Source organism: Monodon monoceros, unplaced genomic scaffold (assembly GCF_005190385.1).
Source record: "Monodon monoceros isolate NGI ecotype Baffin Bay Population unplaced genomic scaffold, NGI_Narwhal_1 Super_Scaffold_5, whole genome shotgun sequence".
NCBI classification, from domain to species: Eukaryota; Metazoa; Chordata; class Mammalia; order Artiodactyla; family Monodontidae; genus Monodon; species Monodon monoceros.
In genome coordinates, this window is record NW_021703782.1 from 14627901 (window position 1) to 14649839 (window position 21939).

The 21939-nt window shown below is 44.7% G+C and overlaps 1 protein-coding gene across 3 annotated transcripts in view; it reads left to right on the plus strand.

The window, feature by feature from the left end:
• The window catches only part of LOC114884026 (tumor necrosis factor receptor superfamily member 10A-like), a 34233-nt gene extending 23487 nt beyond the window's left edge, over positions 1-10746 (plus strand). For 2 of the 3 annotated variants that reach the window (XM_029202478.1, XM_029202480.1), the window contains exons 2-9: positions 2426-2531; positions 3348-3461; positions 4155-4266; positions 5047-5303; positions 5836-5867; positions 6330-6506; positions 8676-8751; positions 9941-10746. In XM_029202478.1, the coding sequence (XP_029058311.1) occupies positions 2426-2531; positions 3348-3461; positions 4155-4266; positions 5047-5303; positions 5836-5867; positions 6330-6506; positions 8676-8751; positions 9941-10254 (1188 nt within the window). In that variant the 3' untranslated portion in view covers positions 10255-10746. The remainder of the gene's footprint in view (positions 1-2425; positions 2532-3347; positions 3462-4154; positions 4267-5046; positions 5304-5835; positions 5868-6329; positions 6507-8675; positions 8752-9940) is intronic. The other variant, XM_029202481.1, reaches the window with a different exon arrangement.
• Positions 10747-21939: the final 11193 nt, after the last annotated feature.

Genomic DNA, 21939 nt, shown 5'->3' on the forward strand with positions numbered 1-21939 from the left:
ACTCCTTAGAAGTGGAACTGCTGTCAGCAGGTTAGATAATTTTACACGTTTGTTTAGATAAGGATAAAGTGGCCTCCAAAAGAAGGCTGGACGATTTTACCTCACACCGAGAGTCCACAAGTGTGCCTGTTTCCCTACACCTTTGCCACATTAAACTTTAATTCTTTGCTAGTCTAAGAAGTAAAAATGGGGCACCACAGTGCTGTGGTTTTGATTCCTCGGTGCCAGTAGAGATTTTCAAGGATCCATGAGATTTCTGAGACTGAGAGTGGATGACCAGGAGACCCCAGATTAGGCAGCAGGGGAGGGGGCAAAAATACAAACAGTAAAAGAACTGACAAAAATCTTACACAAATTCTTTCAGACAACATAAGAGTTCTTCAGTAGATTCTAAGCCCAGCATAACCCTAATAGTGAAACCTGACAAAAACATTTGAAAAGAAGAAAAATATTAATACGTTTCAATATCCTTCCTAAAAACAGAGGCAGAATTCCTTAACAAAACAAATAGTAAACTAAATTCAGGAATATTTAAAGAAGAAAACATGCCATGACCAAGTGGGTTTAGTCACAGGAATAACACCTGAAAATGAGTCAGTGTTTTTCACTGTGCTAACACCATGAAGGAGAAAAACTATATGAACAGCTTAACAGATGCAGAAAAAGCATTCGACAACTCTTAACCTCCCTGTCATGCTAAAACCTCTCATTATATCAGGGCAGAAGAGACCTTCCTCCATCTGATGAAGGCCACTTCCTCTTGGAGTCACATAGATTAGGGTAACCTAGAAAGGGGTGTGAAGGGATGTTCTGTAGTAATGCTGATTTCCAGGATCTAGATAGAGGGTTTGGGTTTCCCAAGTGTATGTGTTTTTAAAAACTGTTTGAATGGTACCCTTAAGAATTGTGCATTTCTTTCTTTGTAAATCTTAACACTGAAAAAAACTGTAAAGAAATATGGAGCTCAAGTTACTGACAATGCTGAAGTATTGAGTTGCAGACGTGAATTTCATCATAAAAATAAGACACATAGGAGAATGGACAGAGGGATAGATAAAGAAAGAAATATGGGGCTTCCCTGGTGGCGCAGTGGTTAAGAATCCGCCTGCCAATGCAGGGGACACGGGTTCAAGCCCTGGTCCGGGAAGATCCCACATGCCGTGGAGCAGCTAAGCCCGTGCGCCACAACTACTGAGCCTGCGCGGTAGAGCCCGCGAGCCACAACTAGAGAAAGCCCACGTGCAGCAACGAAGACCCAACGCGGCCAAAAATAAATAAAAATTAAATAAATTAATTTTAAAAAGAAAGAAATATGTGATAAAGCAAATATAGCAAAATATTAGTTACAGAATCTAGGTGGTGAGTATATGAGAGTTTACCGTACAGATCTTTAAACTTTGTTGGATGCATGAAAATGTTCATAATAAAACATTGAGGGAGAGCTCCTGTGAGAGGAGAACCAGGAAAGAGAGGAGGGAATAGGACTGTGAAGGCAGGGGAAGGAGATTCCACCAACTTGTGGGGAGTCAGAGGAGGCCCAGCCTGGGGAAGGGACAACTTAGAGGACATATGTGGGCTTAGCTGTCCCCAAATACTTGACAGACTTTTCTGTGGAAAAGAGCTGCATTTTATCTTTTTTAGATCCAGGCAGTTGAACTGGGTTCAACGTAAGCTGTTTCCATCTTAACTGTGTTTTTCTTTCTTTCTTTTTTTCCCCTTAATTTCACTTTCTATTTTGTCACTCCCAGGTTAAAGCAAAGTTGCAAAGACTATACAACCCCCCCCTTTTTCCTGTACCATGTGAAAAATAGCTGCTGATATGAGGAGACTCATCTCAAAACCCTGTATTGCTATTTCTTCTTCCTCTATGTGACTCATTATGTGGAATGCTAACAGCTTCCTTTCCAGGACAGCTTGTCCAGTTAAAGCCAAAAGTTCATTACTCAACTGTGATCCTGTATCCTGATTTTGAAAAAGTGTGTGCATAGTATGACTCATTTGTGAAAATGCGTGTGTGCGCGCACGTACGCTCACGTGAGAAAGAAAGAGAGAGAGCCTGAGAGTATTACACATATGGTCAAATAGAAGAAGTAAAGACACAAAATAATGGATGTTTTCTCTAACTGGGGGGATCCCTGTGGTTTCTGTATTCTTATAAAAATTTTTCCTTGCCCATGCTTTCTGGAATAAACATATTTTATTTTATTATAAGAGAAAGGAATACCAGGAAAAACATTTATGTGTAAGTTACTTGGTAGCACAAAAGGCCAGGGGACAAACATGAAAAGAATGAGAGTTTATAGCTGGAAGAAAGGCCCCAGTTCTGTTTCGTTTTGCAGGCTGTGGTCAAGGGACTGTGGGATACATCCTGGGAGGGATGAGAGTCTGGAAGCCACTCATGCCTGTCCCTGCTTTGTCTCCACAGATTGCAGCTGCTTCAGCCATGCCCATAAGGCAGGAAAAATTTCACCAGCAATTAACTGCCCCGCAGGGATTGAAACGCAGCCTCTCAGAGAAGTTGTGTCTACCAGGTACATTCTAAGACTGATCTCCAACCCTTACCGCACCCTTATCTTCATGTCCTTCTGGTCTTCTGATTCCTGCAGTTCCCGGCTCTTATTCCACAGGCATTTACTGGAAGTCTTCCATGTGCCAGGCGCTGTGCCAGTGGAGGGCACGAGGCCCCCGCCCTCCTGGAACCCTCCTCCTAGGATGGTACCCAGACAGATGGACAGATATGACAGTCAGAGAGATGAGATAGAAACCGTGAGGATAATTGAGTGATGGGTGGGACAGAGTCGGGGTTGGTGAGGCCTCCTGGGGATGGTGACTTTGGTGCAGAGAGCCAGGTAGAGTGCTCCTAAGAGGGCCCCAGGAACTGTCACCCCAGGGGGCAGGGCTGGGCTTGTTTGAGCAAAGCTAGGGGGCAGCTGGGGTGAGTGGAGGGTGGAGAGGTCACCGGGACAGGTGGGAGGAGGCCACAGACCCTGAACACTGTGAAGGGAGCATGAGTTTTATTTTTTTAGTGAGGTATTAAAGTAAGTAAAAATCTCACTGTTTTATATTGATACATGTTGAAATGATATTATGTTGGATATTGCCTCTTTCTTTTTACTCTTTAATGTGCCAACTATGAATGTGACTTTTATGTGTGGCTTGTAATGTATTCCTGTTGACTGTACTGGTCTAAGGTATGTGGTAGATGTAGAATCAAAAGATTAAAGCCAGGTCAAGGAGAGTTCCCTGTGTGGATTCCACTGATGGCCGAAAGAGGCAGCCCTGTCCACACTGCCAGCCTCTGGGAATCCTGTGGGGATTTACTCACCAGCTTTTCCCTTCCTTCCCAGGGTTCCATATGGAGGAAGCCAGTGGAGATTGTACGCCGTGCACGGATAAGGTGGATTACACCAATTATTCAAACACCCTGTCTTCTTGCTTACTCTGTAAGATTTGCAAATCAGGTACAGAACATGTCCCCATGCCTACAGTTGGGTGATGAGATGGGATTTGAATGGAACGGGAAGTCAGAAACCTGATTTCCAGCCCAGCTAGGTCTTCATCCTACCCTGTCTTAGGTCAGTAAAATAAATGAAAACAGAAATTATTTGTATAACATATGCCACCTGGTAGGGAAGTCTTTCAGAGCATCAGTTGGAAGGGGGGGAGTAATGTGTCCCTTGACGGAGGGGCTGGTTAGTGACAGCATGGGAGGCCTGGGTGAGTGGGACAGGGCTGGGTTTGAGCTGTGTGGCGAGTCTGGCTCTGGGCCGGGCCCCCGTGAGCCCTGTGACTTCTGCTCCAGGATCTCAGCCTCTCATGACCAGCTGGGCCAGGTCCTCTCCATCCAGAGTGTCTCATATTACACCCTGCCCCACCCCCACCCCGGCACTTGCTCCTGATTTGTGATCTAAAACCTTTTTCTTCCCAATCCTGATGTGATCTGTAATGACGCATGGTCCCTTTCATATGCCTCTATTGGTGACACGTGAACAGTGGCTGTCCTTTGGATGGTCTGTGTGTGTTGCTGCAGAAAATGGCCCCCAAATTACTTCCTGAACTGAGTAGAACTGAGTGGGTGGGGATCTGGGTGGTGAAGAATGGTTGAGAGACACGTGAGGGAAACACACCCCCAAAACCTTATCTTTGGTCTCCAGGGGAAGAAGAGAAAAGTCCATGCACCTCAACCAAGGACACTGAGTGTCAGTGCAAACCTGGCACTTTCCGTAGAGAAGATGCACCTGAATTCTGCTACAAGTGCAGAACCCGGTGAGACATGGGAGCCTAGGGGGCTCCCAACCCCCAGAGACCCCCAGTTTCCTTGTACCCCTTTCTCCGGTTTCCATGCAGCCCCTCCTACCTCCTCAGGGCTCCCTTGTGCCTGTGGGGTCTCCTGAGCATGCAGCAGCCCCTCCTCATTCCTCTGTGTGTCCTTCCCCAGGGCCCCCTTCCCACACCTCCTCAGAAGGAGCCTAGAAAGACAAGTGTCTACCACAGACAGAAGTCATAATGAGGCCATATGTGTGCTCCTTCAAGGTTCCCATAAAACCCGAGCCAACTCAGCTGGCCTCACATCCAGCCCTTGTTCCCCAATAAGATCTGAATCTTTCCTATTTGGGGATGTAGGGGCCAATAGTAATTAGCTCTTCTCTGATGCTCCAGTGCTGGCTGTGATTGGTAGGAAGAGTCAACAGGTGGAGGACAAGAGGATCCTTGTATTAAAGCTTCACTGGAGGATGAGGCTTGGCTTGTGCCCAAACCCTTCTGACCCTTGACTTGGATGAGATGCCCCGTCCCAGGGGCCCAGCTCCTGAAGGGGCAGCTCTGAACACTCACCAGGAGCCCTGGGGCCTGAAGTGCACAAGCCCAGATCCTTCTCCCACCCAGCAAGGGGTAGTGAGGGGACCCAGCCCTGCCGACAGGAGAAGTCCATCCCTCCTGCACTGTCTTGTCAGGGTACCCCAGGTGGGAGTTTTCTCCGTCTTTCTCCTCATCTGGCCAGCTTTCCCTGACGGATCCCCTCCATGTCCTCCCTGTGTCTGTACCCAGGTGCCCTGATGGGATGGTCGTGGCCACGCCCTGTAGCCCCTTCAGCGACCTCACATGTGTGGACCGAAAATCAGGTACCCAGGCCAGTGGGGAGGCCCCGGTTCCTGGTGAGACAGTGACCATGCGCCCAAGACTGTCCACCACTCCCTCTTCCTCCTCAGACACTTCACAGCTGGTGATCAAAATTGTAGTTGGAATTATATCTGTCTGTGTCCTGCTGCTGATCGTGTATATTGTCTGGCGGTTCTGCATTCAAGGTGAGGTTCTGGGAGGGAAGGGGGAGGTGCTGGCCCCCTCCTCCATCTCCCCAATCCTCCTGTTCCTCCTGGCTTGGCTCTGATCTTGTTCCCCGGGATCCCCCTCCACCTCCCACCTCACCTGCTCCTACGAAGCCGGGATCACATGAGTCCCCCATCTCAGCTGACGGTCCCCTCTTCCCCCTGGCCAAGTATGGTGGGCAGGGAGCAGGGTCAGTTCTTAATGTCTTTAGGACCCTCAGCCAGGGCAGAGAGGTGGTCAGCACCTTGACTGGGTGACAAGAGTCAGGGGAGAGGGTCGTTCAGCAGAACCCCACAGAGATTTTACGTGGGTTTCATTTTCCCCCTTCTCTTCTCCCTCCCCGAGGGTTCTCCAGATTTGGAATGGCCCGCTCCCTGTCACCAGGCCCGGGGCTCCTTGTTCAGTGTCTGAGCCCCCAGCCCACACCCTGTCCCTGGCACTGTCCCTGGGGAGGGAGGTGCTGCAAGAGGGCGCTCCCCATGGCTCAGGTGGATGCCTCTTCTCTTCTAGGTTGTGGCGTGGACCCTAAGTGCCTGGACAAAGTGAGTTGGTTTCTCCAGGACCTGGTGGCATCAGGCCCTCAGTAACTGCTTGGCCCTGGGTGGACACGGTCCCCAATTTGTCCTATGCTGTTGTCCCTGGCTCTCTCAAGTGGCCTAGGAGCTCTGGGCTGACAGTAGGAGAGCAACTGGCCTGTTGAGAGCAGCTCTAAGGCTGGTTGGCAGTGCTAGCCCTGTCCCTCTTACTGCTTGTGAGACACCCTCACCCCATAACCCTGGTTGCACGCTGGGGCATGGAGGGTGTCAGGAAGGGGTGCTGAAACCCCCCTTAGCACAGCACTAGGGTCCAGGTGCCATCAGCAGAGCCCTGGATGTGCTGAGTCTGTACCCACCTGGGGGGCACAGCATGGGAGTAGGTGGGGAGGCAAAACCCACAATGTCCCCCGCAGACACTACATGGATCTGTGGGTATGGATTCCTGAGTCAGCTCTTTGCCTTCCCAAGGTCCTCTTCTGGCGCTCACATCCCTTAAGAGGTCCTGGGGCTCTGGACAATGCCCACAACAATATGCTGATCAACAGAGATTCGCTGATTGATCTGGTCCCTGAGCAGGAGGCAGAAGAGCAGGTGAAGCCGACAGATGCCACGGCCCAGTCCCAGGGGGAAGCAAAGCGTCTGCTGGTGAGTGTAGTGCCCTGGCCCTTCTGCTTGCCCAGGACTGTGGTAGAAACAGGGAAGGGCCGATGCTGGTCAGGTCTCCTGTCCCATGGGGAAGTGGTGATGGAGGGAGATCATGGTCATGGAGGGGAAGGGAGCCCACCCCCTGCTATGGTCGACTGGCAGCTCTTATGCTACTTATCATCTCTCTTGTTCTCATCACGTTCCTGGTGTCTAGAACAGCCAGAGTGGTCCCTCCCATGATTGTTCAGTGATGGAATTAAAGCTACATGATATTTTTCTGTGTGATTGTTACATGCTTTTAAGCCATTCCTCATCACGTTAGGAATTTCACATTTATTTCAAAATTATTATTAAGTTGAATCTATTTGAAAATTAGTATTTGTCTCAATGAATAGACATATTTGTGGGGTGGCTTCCTAGTAGAAGTAGAATCTCTTTGTCAACGTATAGAAGTATTTTTCACTGTACACACACACACACACACACACACACACAGACGTTTGGGGTCATATCATTTCAATAGTTTTGATATGACATTAATATATTTCTTTTTTGGTAACAAGCAAAAAACTGACTTAAACTTGTATTTCTTTTGTTTTGATTATTTCGAGATGATTGTTGTCTTGTCTGGTAAGAGTCTTTCTAAGCAGACATGCTCTTGTGCCCATGAGTACATGCATGTGTGTTTTTTCATTTGGTTTAGTATTTTAATGTGCAGAATTTTATATATTCACTAATTAAATCTGTCGATACATTTATTTTTCATTGCTCAGAGCTTTTAAAGTCCTTCATCGGGACTTCCCTGGTGGCGCAGTGGTTGGGAGTCCGCCTGCTGATGCAGGGGACACAGGTTCGTGCCCCGGTCCGGGAAGATCCCACATGCCGCGGAGCGGCTGGGCCCGTGAGCCATGGCCGCTGAGCCTGCGCTCCGCAACGGGAGAGGCCACAACAGTGAGAGGCCTGTGTACAGCAAAAAAAAAAAAAAAAAAAAAAAGGTCCTTCATCAAACAGAAGATAAAATTCTCTAATTTCTTAGGTAGGCTTTTAATTTTTTTTATTTTTATTTTTTGGCTGTGTTGGGTCTTCTTTTCTGTGCAAGGGCTTTCTCTAGTTGTGGCAAACGGGGGCCACTCTTCATCGTGGTGCGCGGGCCTACCAGGGAAGCCCAGGTAGGCTTTTTTAAAATGATGTGATTGGTAGCATAGAGCTTGTAAGCTAAATGGAGGTACTTCCCTGGTGGTGCAGTGGTTAAGAATCCGCCTGCCAATGCAGGGGACATGGGTTCGAGCCCTGGTCCAGGAAGATCCCACATGCCATGGAGCAACTAAGCCTGTGTGCCACTACTGAGCCTGCGCTCTAGAGCCCACGAGCCACAACTACTGAGCCCACGTGCCACAACTACTGAAGCCTGCACACCTAGAGCCTGTGCTCTGCAGCAAGAGAAGCCACCGCAATGAGAAGCTCGCACTCCACCACGAAGAGTAGCCCCGGCTCGCAGCAACTGGAGAAAGCCCGCATGCAGCAATGAAGACCCAACACAGCCAAAAATAAATAAATAAATAAAATTTAAAAAAAAAAGTTAAATGGAATTTATTTTGTGATAAATAAGATATGAGGAGCTCCCTGAATTGTTCTGAGTTACCATCTCATTCCTTATACTCGATTTAGCTGCTAATTTTTTGAACCTTGATTTATAAATTAATCTAGGAAGAACTGAGATCTTTTAGATATTCTGTATTTTTCTTATGAAGAGAGGTAGCATTTTCAAGTCAAGGGTTTTATAATACCTCAAATAGATGTGTGTTTTTCTTTGGCAAATTTCTCCTATTTCTTGTTGAGGCTGTGTCTTTGTACTACAAGTGTTCTGTAACCTTATGAGTTTATCTGACTCTTATAATTCTTTATATAATTTATTATCTGCTACAATTTTTAACATTCATCCATCCATACATTCACATTTAAGTATTGTTGCTAAACCATTAGAGTTTTGTAAGAATACAATCATATATCAAATAATGACTATTCTGTCTTCTCCCTTCAAATATCCTACATTGTGTTTTTGTTTCACTTATGGCTGCCCATGTCACACAGCGGGCTGGTTGCCGGGCTCAGTTCTGGAACCCAGGACCCCTGATTAAGACCAAGGCTGTTCTCCACTGTGTTTTACAGGAACCAGCAGAAGCTGAAGCGTCTCACACGAGAAGAAGGCTGCTGGTTCCAGCAAACGGTGCAGACCCCACTGAAAGTGAGTGCTTTCCCCGGGCACTGGGGCAGGAGTGGAGGGAGGAGGGACAGTGTCCTAACTGCCGTCCCCATAGCTGTTAGGGCAACTCAGAGCAGGGATGGCTTGTCACTGGACCTTCGGGACTCTAATTCCCTCTCTGACCCTCTTCTTCTCCCCACCCTGCACCCCTCTGTCCCCTAACAGTGTCCCCTAACACCTCCCTGTCCTTCCCTGCCCCCCATCCTCCCTCCTCCCCTGTTGCTCAGGGCCAGGTTGGCCCACCCTGAGGCATCTAAGGGGCTGTGCCGTCCAGCAGGGCACCCAGGGGCCGCAGGAGGCTGTGGAGCACCTGACCTGTGGCCAAATCTGATGAGCTGTAGTGTAACTCCATACTGCATTGCAAAGAATTGGTAGGAAAAAGGACTGTAATATGTCTCATTAACAGTTTGTTGTATATTGATTACATGTTGAAATGAAAATTTTTAGAATATATTGAGTTAGTACCCTATTTTATGAAAATTAGTTATTACTTGTTACTTTTTACGTTTTTCAGTGTAGCTGTTAGAAAATGTAAATTTGTATCCGGGGCCCACCTTATGTACCTATGGACGGTGTTGTGCACTACATTTCACACACGTCTCATTGAATCCCCAGTACAGTCCCGTGAGGTGGGTGGTGTTGGCTCCATTTTATGGGTTAAATTCTTGCTCCGAGTCTGTCCCCATCTAGCTCTGCCACAGTGTCAGTCAGCGAGGCCGAGCTGGGCGTGAGGCCAGAGACCTTCCTCCCTCCAGGCCCTTGCTCTGTCCCCATTGCAGAGGTGGCAGCCAGGTGACCTCACTCTCGTGAGAACGGCAGGTGCCCTCCTCTGAGGTCTGTTGCACCACTGTGTCCCGCCCTCTGTCTCCTACCACAGACTGCCTTCTCCCTCCATGACGTCCATCTCCCCTCCCTGGTGGGCCCTCATTCCCCGCTTAGGGCAGGACTCTCTGGAGACCTGGACTCCCTGCAGTGCTTTGGGCACAGGTGAGGCCTAGGCAGTGTGGCCTGATTCTCTGCTGATGGGAAGCATGTCAGGGACGCAGAGCAGCAGGTTCACCAGCAGGGGGCGCTCCTCAGCTCCCACCCTGGGGTCTAGGCCTGACTGAGGGTCCTCTGCCCTTTCTGAAGCCTGTCCCAACTCTGTCTCTCTGACTTTCCCTCAACCTAGGTCTGAGACTATTCTTCGATTACTTTGCAACCATCGTGCCGTGTGACTCCTGGGATTTGCTCATGAGGAAGTTGGGCCTCACGCAAAATGAGATCCTTCTGGTCAGAGAAGGGGTCCGGGTCCCTCGGGATGCCTTGTATGAAATGCTGGATACTTGGGTCAGCAACAAGGGACGGGAGGCCTCAGTCAACACCCTGCTGGACGCCTTGGAAAAGCTGGGGCAAAGACTGGCAAAGGAGACAATTCAGGACCACCTGCTGGACTCGGGAAAGTATGTCTATGAAGATGGTGAAGCAGGCTCTGCTGTGTCCTGAGTGTTTGAGGACCTCAGCCTTTCAGTTGAAGACACTTTTTTATTCTAATAGACTTGCACCTTTCATTTGTATTTGTTATTTGTATGTGTCATTCATGTTGATACGTATGCATTTAATGATGTGTAACATAATACACATCATTAAAGTGCAAACATATTGTGAGTCCTCGTACTTTTATGTTTATATATATATTTATATAAGTGTAGAAAAAAATTTTGGAACTATACTTTCTAGGTTGTTCATGTGGGTTACCTGGATGAGAGCTGGGAATCAAAAACGATTAGAAATACAAAAGGAGGAAATTCCCTGGCAGTTCAGTGGTTAGGACTCTGCGTTTTCACTGCTGAGGTCCCAGGTTCAATCCCTGGTCGGGGAATTAAGATACCAAAAGCTGCGAGGCAAAAAAAAACAAAACAACAACAACAAAAAGCACAAAAGAACAAACACAAAACAACAACAACAACAAAAGCAAAAAAAAAAAAAAAAAAAAAAGGAAAGGAGAAAAAGCCCACTGTGGGGAGAGCACTGATAGCATCTTCTCCCTCAAAGGAAGTTTGGTCACTTTTGGATGCCTGGTGACTTCTCCAGGGCCCACTTTAAACATGTCAATTGTATAGCTGTGCGACTATTTACATTTTTTATAGGTAGGAGTTTACAACTGAGCAGAGGGTGAGGAGAAGTGGCATCCATGTGCAGCCCTGCATCTGGTGTCCGTGAACTGGGCTGTCATGCCTGGGCCTCCTCCTGTTCATCTGAATTGTCTATATAAAGGATCTCATGGCCTTCTGCAGAAGAGACTCACACAAAAATACTAGTTCTTAAATACTGTGAGAATTGACCTAAAATGGCTGCTACATTAAGGTTTGGTCCTTTTATTGCTTTTTAAAAATATCTTTCTGCCATTAAACCCTTCTCCATAGTGTTCCAACTGCTGCAGGATAATTTAATGGTGGAAGCAATTCTCAGGGGTTTTTGGTCTATTCCATCTCAAAGCTTTGTGTGTTGTCTTCCCTAAGGTTGATGTGGCTAATGTGGCCAAACCTGGAATTGCCTGAATTTAGGCACATCAGGATATAGCATGTGGAGTCCACTTGAGTTTATAGAAGGGCCGACCCTGTGGTCTTGGTGCTATATGCCCCTGGCCCTGATGTCCCTCCCTTTTCTGGAAGTCAGGTGTTTCCTGCCTTTGCTGTTCCTTCTGTGCAGGACACTTTGCCTTCATCTTCAGTGGGAAATATAAATGGATTCTTGTCAATCAAATGTTGGGTCACTTGTCCCTTTCTCAGAAGACTTCCTTGAGTGCCAGTCTAAAGTATTAGCCTTGCCAGTGTCTGTCAGCTATATTCACTTGTTCGCATGTTTATTGTGTGTTTTACCAATGAGAATATTTAAGAAACATGAACTTGCATCCTATATTGCTTTATGCCAGTGCAAATATGATACTTTTGAAGTTTTACTTGAAAATTGGATGTCTGTTCAAGTGTCTTCTCAATGAGAGGACCCCTTCTTGAAGATTTTGTTAGAAATATGAAGCAATACAAGAAATATCATTAGGTACAAAATACTCATGTGTTTATGAATTTGTGACCAAATTATGCAATGTTATATTTAAAATTTTATAATTTTATATAAATATGCATTTTTATGAATTCGTGACCAAATTAAATATGCAATTTTATATAATTTTATGTGTGATTTTCTCCTCCATCCTCCTGTCCTCCTGTAGAACAGTGCTGAGTGACACAGGTACAGGGGTGTGTGTTCTTGCTGTGTGACCCGCTCCATCCTTCTCCCTTTTATGCCTCGGGCTCAAGCTCGCCTTGCATGGGTGTGTCTCCTGCTCTGACTCTGGATTTCTGGGCGCCAGGTTCCTGGGGGACTGGAATCCAGCTCCTCCCTGCCCTTCCCCTGGGGGAGGACCCCAGCCTGGCCCGGCTTCCCCACAGCCTCCCCAGGTGATGTCTCTGGGCCACACCTGGGCCTGCTGGGCTCCCTTGACGTGCAGACCGGCTCTGACAGAGCTGCTGGGAAGTGGGGTGGGGCCCTGCTTGCTGGGGTCATTCTGTGACCCCTCACCTGGGGCCTCCTGCAGCTCCTGGGCCACCTTCCCTTTCTGTCCCCGCTGGCCTTTCTGCATTCTCGTCAGTGGGCCCCGTGGCTCAGCCCTGCAACCTCATGGAGCCCCAATTCCCTTGCCATTGGACTTCGGGCCCTGGCTCTCCCACCCACCTAGAGTTCCTGGGAGGCCCCATGGTCCCACCCCTGTCCCCTTCCCCAGAGTGAAGGTGCTGGGGGCAGAGCTGCACACTCCCTTGGGCCCCCCTCCTGCCACTGCCCCTGCCTGTGAGTTATTACATATTACATCAGGATTGGGAAGAAAGATATTTTAGATCACAAATCAGGAGTAAGAGGTGAATTTATAATTACTTTAAAATAAATTCTTGAAAAGAAATTTCCTGTATGAGGCCCTTGTATCGAATCATCTGAATCGTCCTTGAACTGGGCAGTCTGATTGGGCCTCCATCTGTTTCTGTGTCTGTCAAAGTTTTACTGGAGCCTGCGGGGTGAGAAGGTGAAGGTGTTAGGGGCGATATTCCATGGTCAATAGGCTTTATTTCACAGTCCACTTGGGATGAACCTGAGCAGTTTTGCAGGATACGTAAAAGCCCGTATTACTAGAAATTACTCTAAAACTTAGTGTTTTAAAACCCACAGCCTTTATTACATCACCATTTCTATGGATCAGGAATCCAGGCCCAGCGTAGTTGGGTTCTCTATTCTGGGTCTCATAAGACTGGGGCTGCGGTCACCGCAAGACCTGAGTGGGGAAGGACAAGCTTCCAAGCTCACACACAAGGTGGTGGCAGGATTCAGTTCTTGGGGGGCAGTTGGCAGGAGGCTACCCTGGGTCTTTGTGCTGTGAGCCTCTCCATAGGGCTGCACACCACATAGCAGCTTCTTTCATCAGAGTGAGAGAGCAGGGAGAGACTGGGGGGAGTGTCAGGGTGACTGAAGTCACCGTCCTTCTACCCTGATCTTGAAAGAGACGTCCCACTACTTCTGCTGTTCCATTTCTCAATATTTTGTTTGAAACCCTGACAGGTCTGAGATCCTACTAGTGAGTTAACAAGTTACCTTGCCACAGTTATATACGGGAGTCCTTGTGTGTCTGTGTAGACCTGGGTAGCATGTATGTATTTGTATCCATGTATACATGTGTATATGTATGTATACAAACATACAAGCTAGCAGACTATACACACACCATCACGTCGTGCAATTTCTGGATCAAGGATCAGACTGTTTAGTTGCCAAGCAAACTTAGCCCCGGTTACCCAAGCCCCAGGTCCCCATGGAGTGAGGGGGTAGAGGCAGACGTACCTGAGCACGCAGTGGGGTTTATGCCACTGGAGAGGAATCCCATATCATGAAACTCAGAGCTTATATAGATGGTTGACACACCTGCGCCTGCTCTCCTCCTCAGTAAAAAAGATCATATACTTTACTCTGCAATAGAAACAAAGTCTCTTGGAGGAGAGAAGCCTAGAATGTGAGCACATGCCCCTGACAGGGAGGGGACAGCCTCTAAATCCCTCCAGGGAGGTAGCCAATCTCTACCTTCTAAGGCATGTTTACCACTCAAAGAGCCTTTAAACAAAGTAGCCCACAATCTTTGCTCAGAAAGCTTAAACTTTAAGCAAATCCGAAAAATGTCATCATGTCCATTTTATACATGCAAAACAATAGTATGAAAGGCCAGAAATTCATCCCAAGTAGTAAAGAAGATAACCAGCATGCACACAGCCTCACGGCCTGGATGTTAAACATTCACTCTGGAATTTCATGAAATACAGATAAACTTCTAAACCCACACTATCTTGAGATTGGACAAATAGAAAACTCATTTTTAAAAATAGATTTCCACAAAAGCGTTAAGTGACTTTTCACCCACCCCTTTCCTGTGTCCTGAGTCATCTTTGCCATTTTTGGATTCCTCATACCCAGGTTTTACCATCTCTCATCACTTGTCTGCTGGTCTTCAGGTTTCCTCTTTCTTCTCTGTCCTTGTGGGCGCACCTCATGCTCTCCCTGCTGAATCACTGCAAAAGGTCTTTCATTTTGACAGCTGTCTCTCTCCTCCACTTACTCGTATAATCCTGTAGGAGCTCTGGAATCTTGCTGATCCAAACCACTTCCCAGGATTTCCACCCCTCCCCATGCCTCCCCCTGGAGAGTGTCCAAACAATGTCTTATTAAGTGGCTTTTGCTCCATTCTCTGAGTCACTGAAACCATTTCCACACAAATGACCATTTTAATCTACCTATTAGCCTAGTTAAATAATCATGGATTATAGAAACATATGCACACCAAAATGTTTCTTGTAGTATTATTCAAATGTCAAAAACTTCAAAATAATTAAAGTGTTCCCAATGGGATTCTGGTTAAATTACTGGTGTTAACACTCATGCAGTATGTTAGGGAGTTATTAAAAGTAATACTGTAGCAAAATAATTAATGAAATGAAAAAAATGTTCAAAATATGTTAAGTGGAAAAAATAAGATTATTAATAGTATTTACATGTGGTGGTTTTAAGACAGGTGCACAAATTCTTTGATATTTTTCTTTCAGAAAAAAAAAATCTGTCTGGATGACAGATCATCCAGACAGAAAATTAATAAGGAAACACAAGCTTTAAATGACAGAAAAGACCAGATAGATTTAATTAATATTTATAGGACATTCCATCCAAAAACATCAGATTACACTTTCTTCTCAAGTGCACACAGTACATTCTCCAGGATAGATCACATCTTGGGTCACAAATCAAGCCTCGATAAATTTAAGAAAATTCAAATCGTATCAAGCATCTTTTCCGACCACAACACTATGAGATTAGAAATCAATTACAGGGGAAAAAAACGTAAAAACACAAACACATGGAGGCTAAACAATACATTACTAAATAACCAAGAGATCACAGAAGACATCAAAGAGGAAATAAAAAAATACCTAGAGATAAATTACAACAAAAGCATGTTGATCCAAAACCTATGGCATGCAGCAAAAGCAGTTCTAACAGGGAAGTTTATAGCAATAAAAGCCTACCTCAAGAAATAAGAAAAATCTCCAATAAACAATCTAACCTTACACCTAAAGCAATTAGCGAAAGAAGAACAAAAAACCTTCAACGTTAGCAGAAGGAAAGAAATCATAAAGATCAGAGCAGAAGTAAATGAAACAGAAACAAAGAAAACAATAGCAAAGATCAATAAAACTAAAAGCAGGTTCTTTGAGAAGATAAACAAAACTGATAAACCTTTAGCCAGACTCATCAAGAAAAAGAGGGAGAGGACTCAAATCAATAAAATTAGAAATGAAAAAGAAGTTACAATGGACACCACAGAAATACAAAGCATCCTAAGAGCAACTCTATGCCAATAAAATGGACAACCTGGAAGAAATGGACAAATTCTTAGAAAGGTATAACCTTCCAAGACTGAATCAGGAAGAAACAGGAACAGACCAATCACAAGTAATGAAGTTGAAACTGTGATTAAAAGTCTTCCAACAAACAAAAGTCCAGGCCCAGATGGCTTCACAGGTGAATTCTATCAAACATTTAGAGAAGAGCTAACACCCATGCTTCTCAAACTCTTCCAAAAAATTGTAGAGGAAGGAACACTCCCAAACTCATTCTATGAGGCCACCATCACCCTGATACCAAAACCAGACAAAGATGCTACAAAAAACGTAAATTACAGACCTATATCACTGATGAATATAGATGCAAAACTCCTCAACAAAATACTAGCAAACACAATCCAACAACACATTAAAATCATACACCATGATCAAGTGGGATTTATCCCAGGGATGCAAGGATTCTTCAATATATGCAAATCAATCAATGTGATACACCATATTAACAAATGGAAGAAAAAAACCCATATGATCATCTCAATAGATGAAGAAAAAACTTTTGACAAAATTCAACACCCATTTATGATAAAAACTCTCCAGAAAGTGGGCATAGAGGGAACCTACTTCAACATAATAAAGGCCATATATGGCAAACCCACAGCAAACATCATTCTCAGTGGTGAAAAACTGGAAGCATTTCCTCTAAGATCAGGAACAAGACAAGGATGTCCATTCTAGCCACTATTATTCAACATAGTTTTGGAAGTCCTAGCCATGGAAATCAGAGAAGAAAAAGTAATACAAATTGGAAAAGAAGAAGTAAAACTGTCACTGTTTGCAGATGACATGATACTATACATAGAGAATCTTAAAGATGCCACCAGAAAACAACTAGACTAATCTATGAATTTGGTAAAGTTGCAGGATACAAAATTAATGCACAGAAATGTCTTGCATTCCTATACACTAACAACGAAAGATTAGAAAGAGAAATTAGGAAACAATCCCATTCACCACTGCAACAGAAAGAATAAAATACCTAGGAATAAACCTACCTAAGGAGGTAAAAGACCTGTATGCAGAAAACTATAAGACACTGATGAAAGAAATCAAAGATGACACAGAGAGATGGAGAGATATACCATGTTCTTGGGTGGAAGAATCAATATTGTGAAAATGTCTATACTACACAAAGCAATCTACAGATTCAATGCAATCCGTATCAAATAACCAGTGGCATTTTTTAAAGAACTTGAACAAAAAAATCTTAAAATTTGTATGGAGACACAAAAGACCCTGAATAGCCAAAGCAGTCTTGAGGGGAAAAAAATGGAGCTGGAGGAATGACACTCCCTGACTTCAGACTATACTACAAAGCTACAGTAATCAAGACAATATGGTATTGGCACAAAAAGAGAAATATAGATCAATAGAACTGGATAGAAAGCCCAGAGATAAACCCACACACCTATGGTCAACTAATCTATGACAAAGGAGGCAAGGATATACAATGGAGAAAAGACAGTCTCTTCAATAAGTGGTGCTGGGAAAACTGGACAGCTACATGTAAAAGGATGAAATTAGAACACTCCCTAACACCATACACAAAAAAAAACTCAAAATGGATTAGAGACATAAATGTAAGACCGGACACTATAAAACTCAGAGGAAAACATAGGGAGAACACTCTTTGACATAAATCACAGCAAGATCTTTTCTGACCCACCTCCTAGAGTAATGGAAATAAAAACAAAAATAAACAGATGGGACCTAATGAAACTTAAAAGCTTTTGCACAGCAAAGGAAACTATAAACAAGACGAAAAGACAACTCTCAGAATGGGAGGAAATATTTGCAAATGAATCAACGGACAAAGGATTAATCTCCAAAATATATAAACAGCTCATGCAGCTCAATATTAAAAAAAACACACAACTCAATCCAAAAATGGGCAGAAGACCTAAATAGACATTTCTCCAAAGAAGACATACAGATGGCCAGGAAGCACATGAAAAGCTGCTCAACATCACTAGTTATTAGAGAAATGCAAATCAAAACTACAGTGAGGTATCACCTCACACCAGTTAGAATGGGCATCATCTGAAAATCTATAAACAACAAATGCTGGTGAGGGTGTGGCGAGAAGGGAACCCTCTTGCACTGTTGGTGGGAATGTGAATTGATACAGCCACTATGGAGAACAGTATGGAGGTTCCTTAAAAATCTATAAATAGAATTATCATATGACCCAGCAATCCCACTACTGGGCATATACCCAGAGAAAACCATAATTCAAAAAGACACATGCACGCCAATGTTCACTGCAGCACTATTTACAATAGCCAGGTCATGGAAGCAACCTAAATGCCCATCGACAGACGAATGGATAAAGAAGATGTGGTACATATATACCATGGAATATTACTCAGCCTTAAAAAGGAATGAAATTGGGTCATTTGTAGAGATGTGGATGGATCTAGAGACTGTCATACAGAGTGAAGTAAGTCAGAAAGAGAAAAACAAATACTGTATATTAATGCATATATGTGGATCCTAGAAAAATGGTACAGATGAACTGGTTTGCAGAGCAGAAATAGAGACACAGATGTAGAGAATAAATGTATGGACACCAAGGGGGGAAAGTGGCGGGGGGGCGGTGTGGGGATAGTGTGATGAATTGGGAGATTGGGATTGACATATATACACTAATATGTATAAAATGGATAACTAATAAGAACCTGCTGTATATAAATATAAATAAAATAAAATTCAAAAAAAAGGAAAAGAAAATACTGTTCTCTTCAAACCATAATTTATACCTTCAGTATATTGCGTGTTACTAAGTAAAGTAACCTTACGCATCTTTGCATTGTGAAAGAATACAGATATCTACTCAGTGAATGGATGAGGAAAATCTCTACCTCCACGGCCTGAAAAACTTATATTTTGTCTATATCCACAACTGATATTTTATGTATAACTTAGGACTTCTTAATGTCGTTGAATAAAGTTTTACAGATTACTAAAAAAAATAAAAATAAAAAAAGGAACAAAATTGGGTCATTTGTAGAGACGTGGATGGATCTAGAGACTGTCACACAGAGTGAAGTAAGTCAGAATGAGAAAAACAAACATCATATATTAACACGTATATGTGGAACCTAGAAAAATGGTACAGATGAACCATTAGAGACAGAGATGAACCAAATAGAGACACAGATGTAGAGAACAAACATATGGACACCAAGGGGGGAAAGTGGCGGTGGGGGTGGGGGTGTTTGGATGAATTGGGAGATTGGGATTGACATATATACACTAATATGTATAAAATGGATGACTAATAAGAGTCTGCTGTATAAAAAATAAATAAAATAAAATTCATAAATTAAAAAAAAAGGTACACAGTGCAAAAGAACAGATGGTCAGTGTGAGCCAAGAGATGGAAATTCTAAGAAGGACCCCAAAAGAAATGCCAGAGACAAAAAACACTTTAACAGAAATGAAGAATGCCTTCGGTGGACTTATTAGTAGACTGGACATGGCTGAGGAAATAATCTCTGAGCTTCGGGTTACCTCAGTAGAAACCCCCAAACTAAAAAGCAAAGAGAAAAAGACTGAAAAAAACAAAACAAAACAAAACCCAGGCGAGACTATCCAAGAACAGTGGGATAACTAAAAACTATAACATAAACATAATGGTAATACCAGGAAGAGAAGAAAGAGAGCAAGGAACAGAAGAAATATTTGAGACTATAATGAATGATGATTTTCCCAAATTATTGTCAGACACCAAGCCACAGATGCAGAAGCTCAGAGTCTACCAAACAGGATAAATGACAAAAACTATACCTAGATATATCATATTTAAACTACAGAAAATCAAAGTTAAAGAAAAAATCCTGGAAAAAACCAGAGGAGAAAAAAAAAAAACCTTACCTGTAGGGGAGAGAAGATAAGAATTACAGCTGACATCTAGGAACCCATGCAAGCAAAAAGAGAGTGGAGTGAAATGCTTAATGTGCTCAGAAAAAAACCCCACCAAACTAGAATTCTGTACCCCATAAAACTATCCTTCAAAAGTGAAAGAGAACTAGAGACATTCTGGGACAAACAAAAATTGAGGGAATTTTTTGCCAATAGAATTGTATTGCAAGAAATATTAAGATCTTCAGAGAGAAGGAAAATGATATACTGACTCCAAACACATGCATACACCTAAATCTTAAAGCCGTTTACTCCCTACTCTCTGATTTTGATAATGACTCAGCCAGCTCTCAGGTTAGGAAACCTTTCTCTCTCTTACGAAACGTATCTTATCACCTCCAGTGTTATAGTGACCATCTCTCTCAGATCCGTATCTGCCTCCACTTTCCTCTTTCTCACTGGTGCAACCTAACCATGAGGACACAGGCCAAATACTGCTCGGGACAAGTCTGAGTTCACACATCTAGTCCACCATCCACTGAGAAAACAATTTTGTCTTTATCAACAATTATCTTAGTGCTGGTTTGATCAGGGCCCACACAGTGAAAACTGGCTCTGGGAGCCTATAACCTGGGCAGTCCCTCAGCATGACATTCACTTGCCTCTGTTCTGTTGCCAAATTGTTGCAGGAGACAGAATGTGGGGCGCGAGAGGACGGTCACATCCCAGGTCTCAGGCGAGTCCCTGGGACGGCCGCCAAGTGTGGGTTCTTGGCTTCAAGCAGGAAAGAATTCAAGAGTGAGCCGTAGTAATGAGAAAGAAGGTTTATTCAGGGAGATACCCACTCCACAGACAGAGTATGGGCCATCTCGGAAGGCAAGAGCGGCACCAGGGTATGGGGCTGTCAGTTTTTACAGGGGTGGGTAATTTCATAGGCTGGTAAGTGTGAGGAATATTCCAGCTATTTGGGGGAAGGGGTGCGGATTTCTCGGAATTGGGCCACTGCCCACTTTTTGACCTTTATGGTCGGCCTTGGAGCTGTCCTGGCGCCTGTGGGTGTGTCATTTAGCGTGCTGATGTGTTACAGTGAGAGTATACTGAGGCTCAAGGTCTCCTGGACTCGTCTGCCATCGTGGACCTATTTGGTTCTAATCAGTTTATGTTGTGCCCTCGGGCTATGTCATTCTTTTAAAGGCTGTGCCCTGCCCCCTTCCTGTCTCGAAACCATCGGTCATATTTCCCACCACCCACGTTAATGCCCTCTAGAGCAGGACAAGAACATCATACTAGCGTTAGTGCAGGCATCTAAGAACCCATGTGCATTCAGGGGAGGCCGGTCTGGAGCCTGCTGAGTAGCCCTGTGCAGGGCCTGTGGGGCATCGGGGACAAGGCGTGGCCTTTCCTTTCCGCAGGACAGTTCCAGCCACAGGGAGCTGAGGCAGAGACACAGAGACACCCCCCCCACGCCCCTGCCACCTCCAAGGTCGCCAAGGTGAAAAGAGCCTGGAGGGGCTGCAAAGCAGAGGTGACAATGCCACGGGTGGCAGGGACACAGGTGGACATGGAGGGGAAAGTCCACACAGACAGGATCACAGATAAGAACAAGGTCAGAGAGATGGGTGGGAGTGGTGAAGTGAGGGAAGAGGAGGCTTCCTAGTTTGAGGTCAGCCGTCTCTGCTTGAGGGATGCAGGATGTATACATCCTTGGATGTGTGTGTGTGTGTGTGTGTGTGTGTGTGTGTGAGAGAGAGAGAGAGAGAGAAAGAGAGAGAGAGAGGGGGGGGGGAGAGAGAGAGAGAGAGAGAGAGAACCAAATGTCAGAGGTGACGTAAAGGAAAGAAGGAAGATGAGAAGAGAGGAGGCCCTGTGTTCCAGTTCTTGGGCGGCAAAAGACTCCATGGACCCTAGCTCTTCCCAGAGATGAGGGTCAGCTGGGAATTTCCTTGTCTTTTTTTTTTTTTTTTTGCCTCAAAGCAATGCATGCTTTAGACTCTTCTAGAACCAAATTTGATCCTCACTCTAGCTAGGTTTGTTGGATCAAGAATCAACTCAAACAATCTCCTTTATCCCCTCTAGAGCATACGACCCTTAAAACTGCCTTGCTTATCTTAAATTAAGCTGTAATTTGGTAAACTGACATCAGCTTCAGATCTGTCCTCAAGGTCTTCCTGTGGCTTGAGATCTGATTCTGAGGTTTATGACTTCTTTTTAACTGTGTAAAAAGACCACAGGGTGAGAATCCAGGCATCAGGCTTCTCATCCAGGGCCGGACGCTAAACAGCTACACGATCCTGGGAAGTCACTTCCTTTCCTCTCCAACCTCACATCTACCCTTATT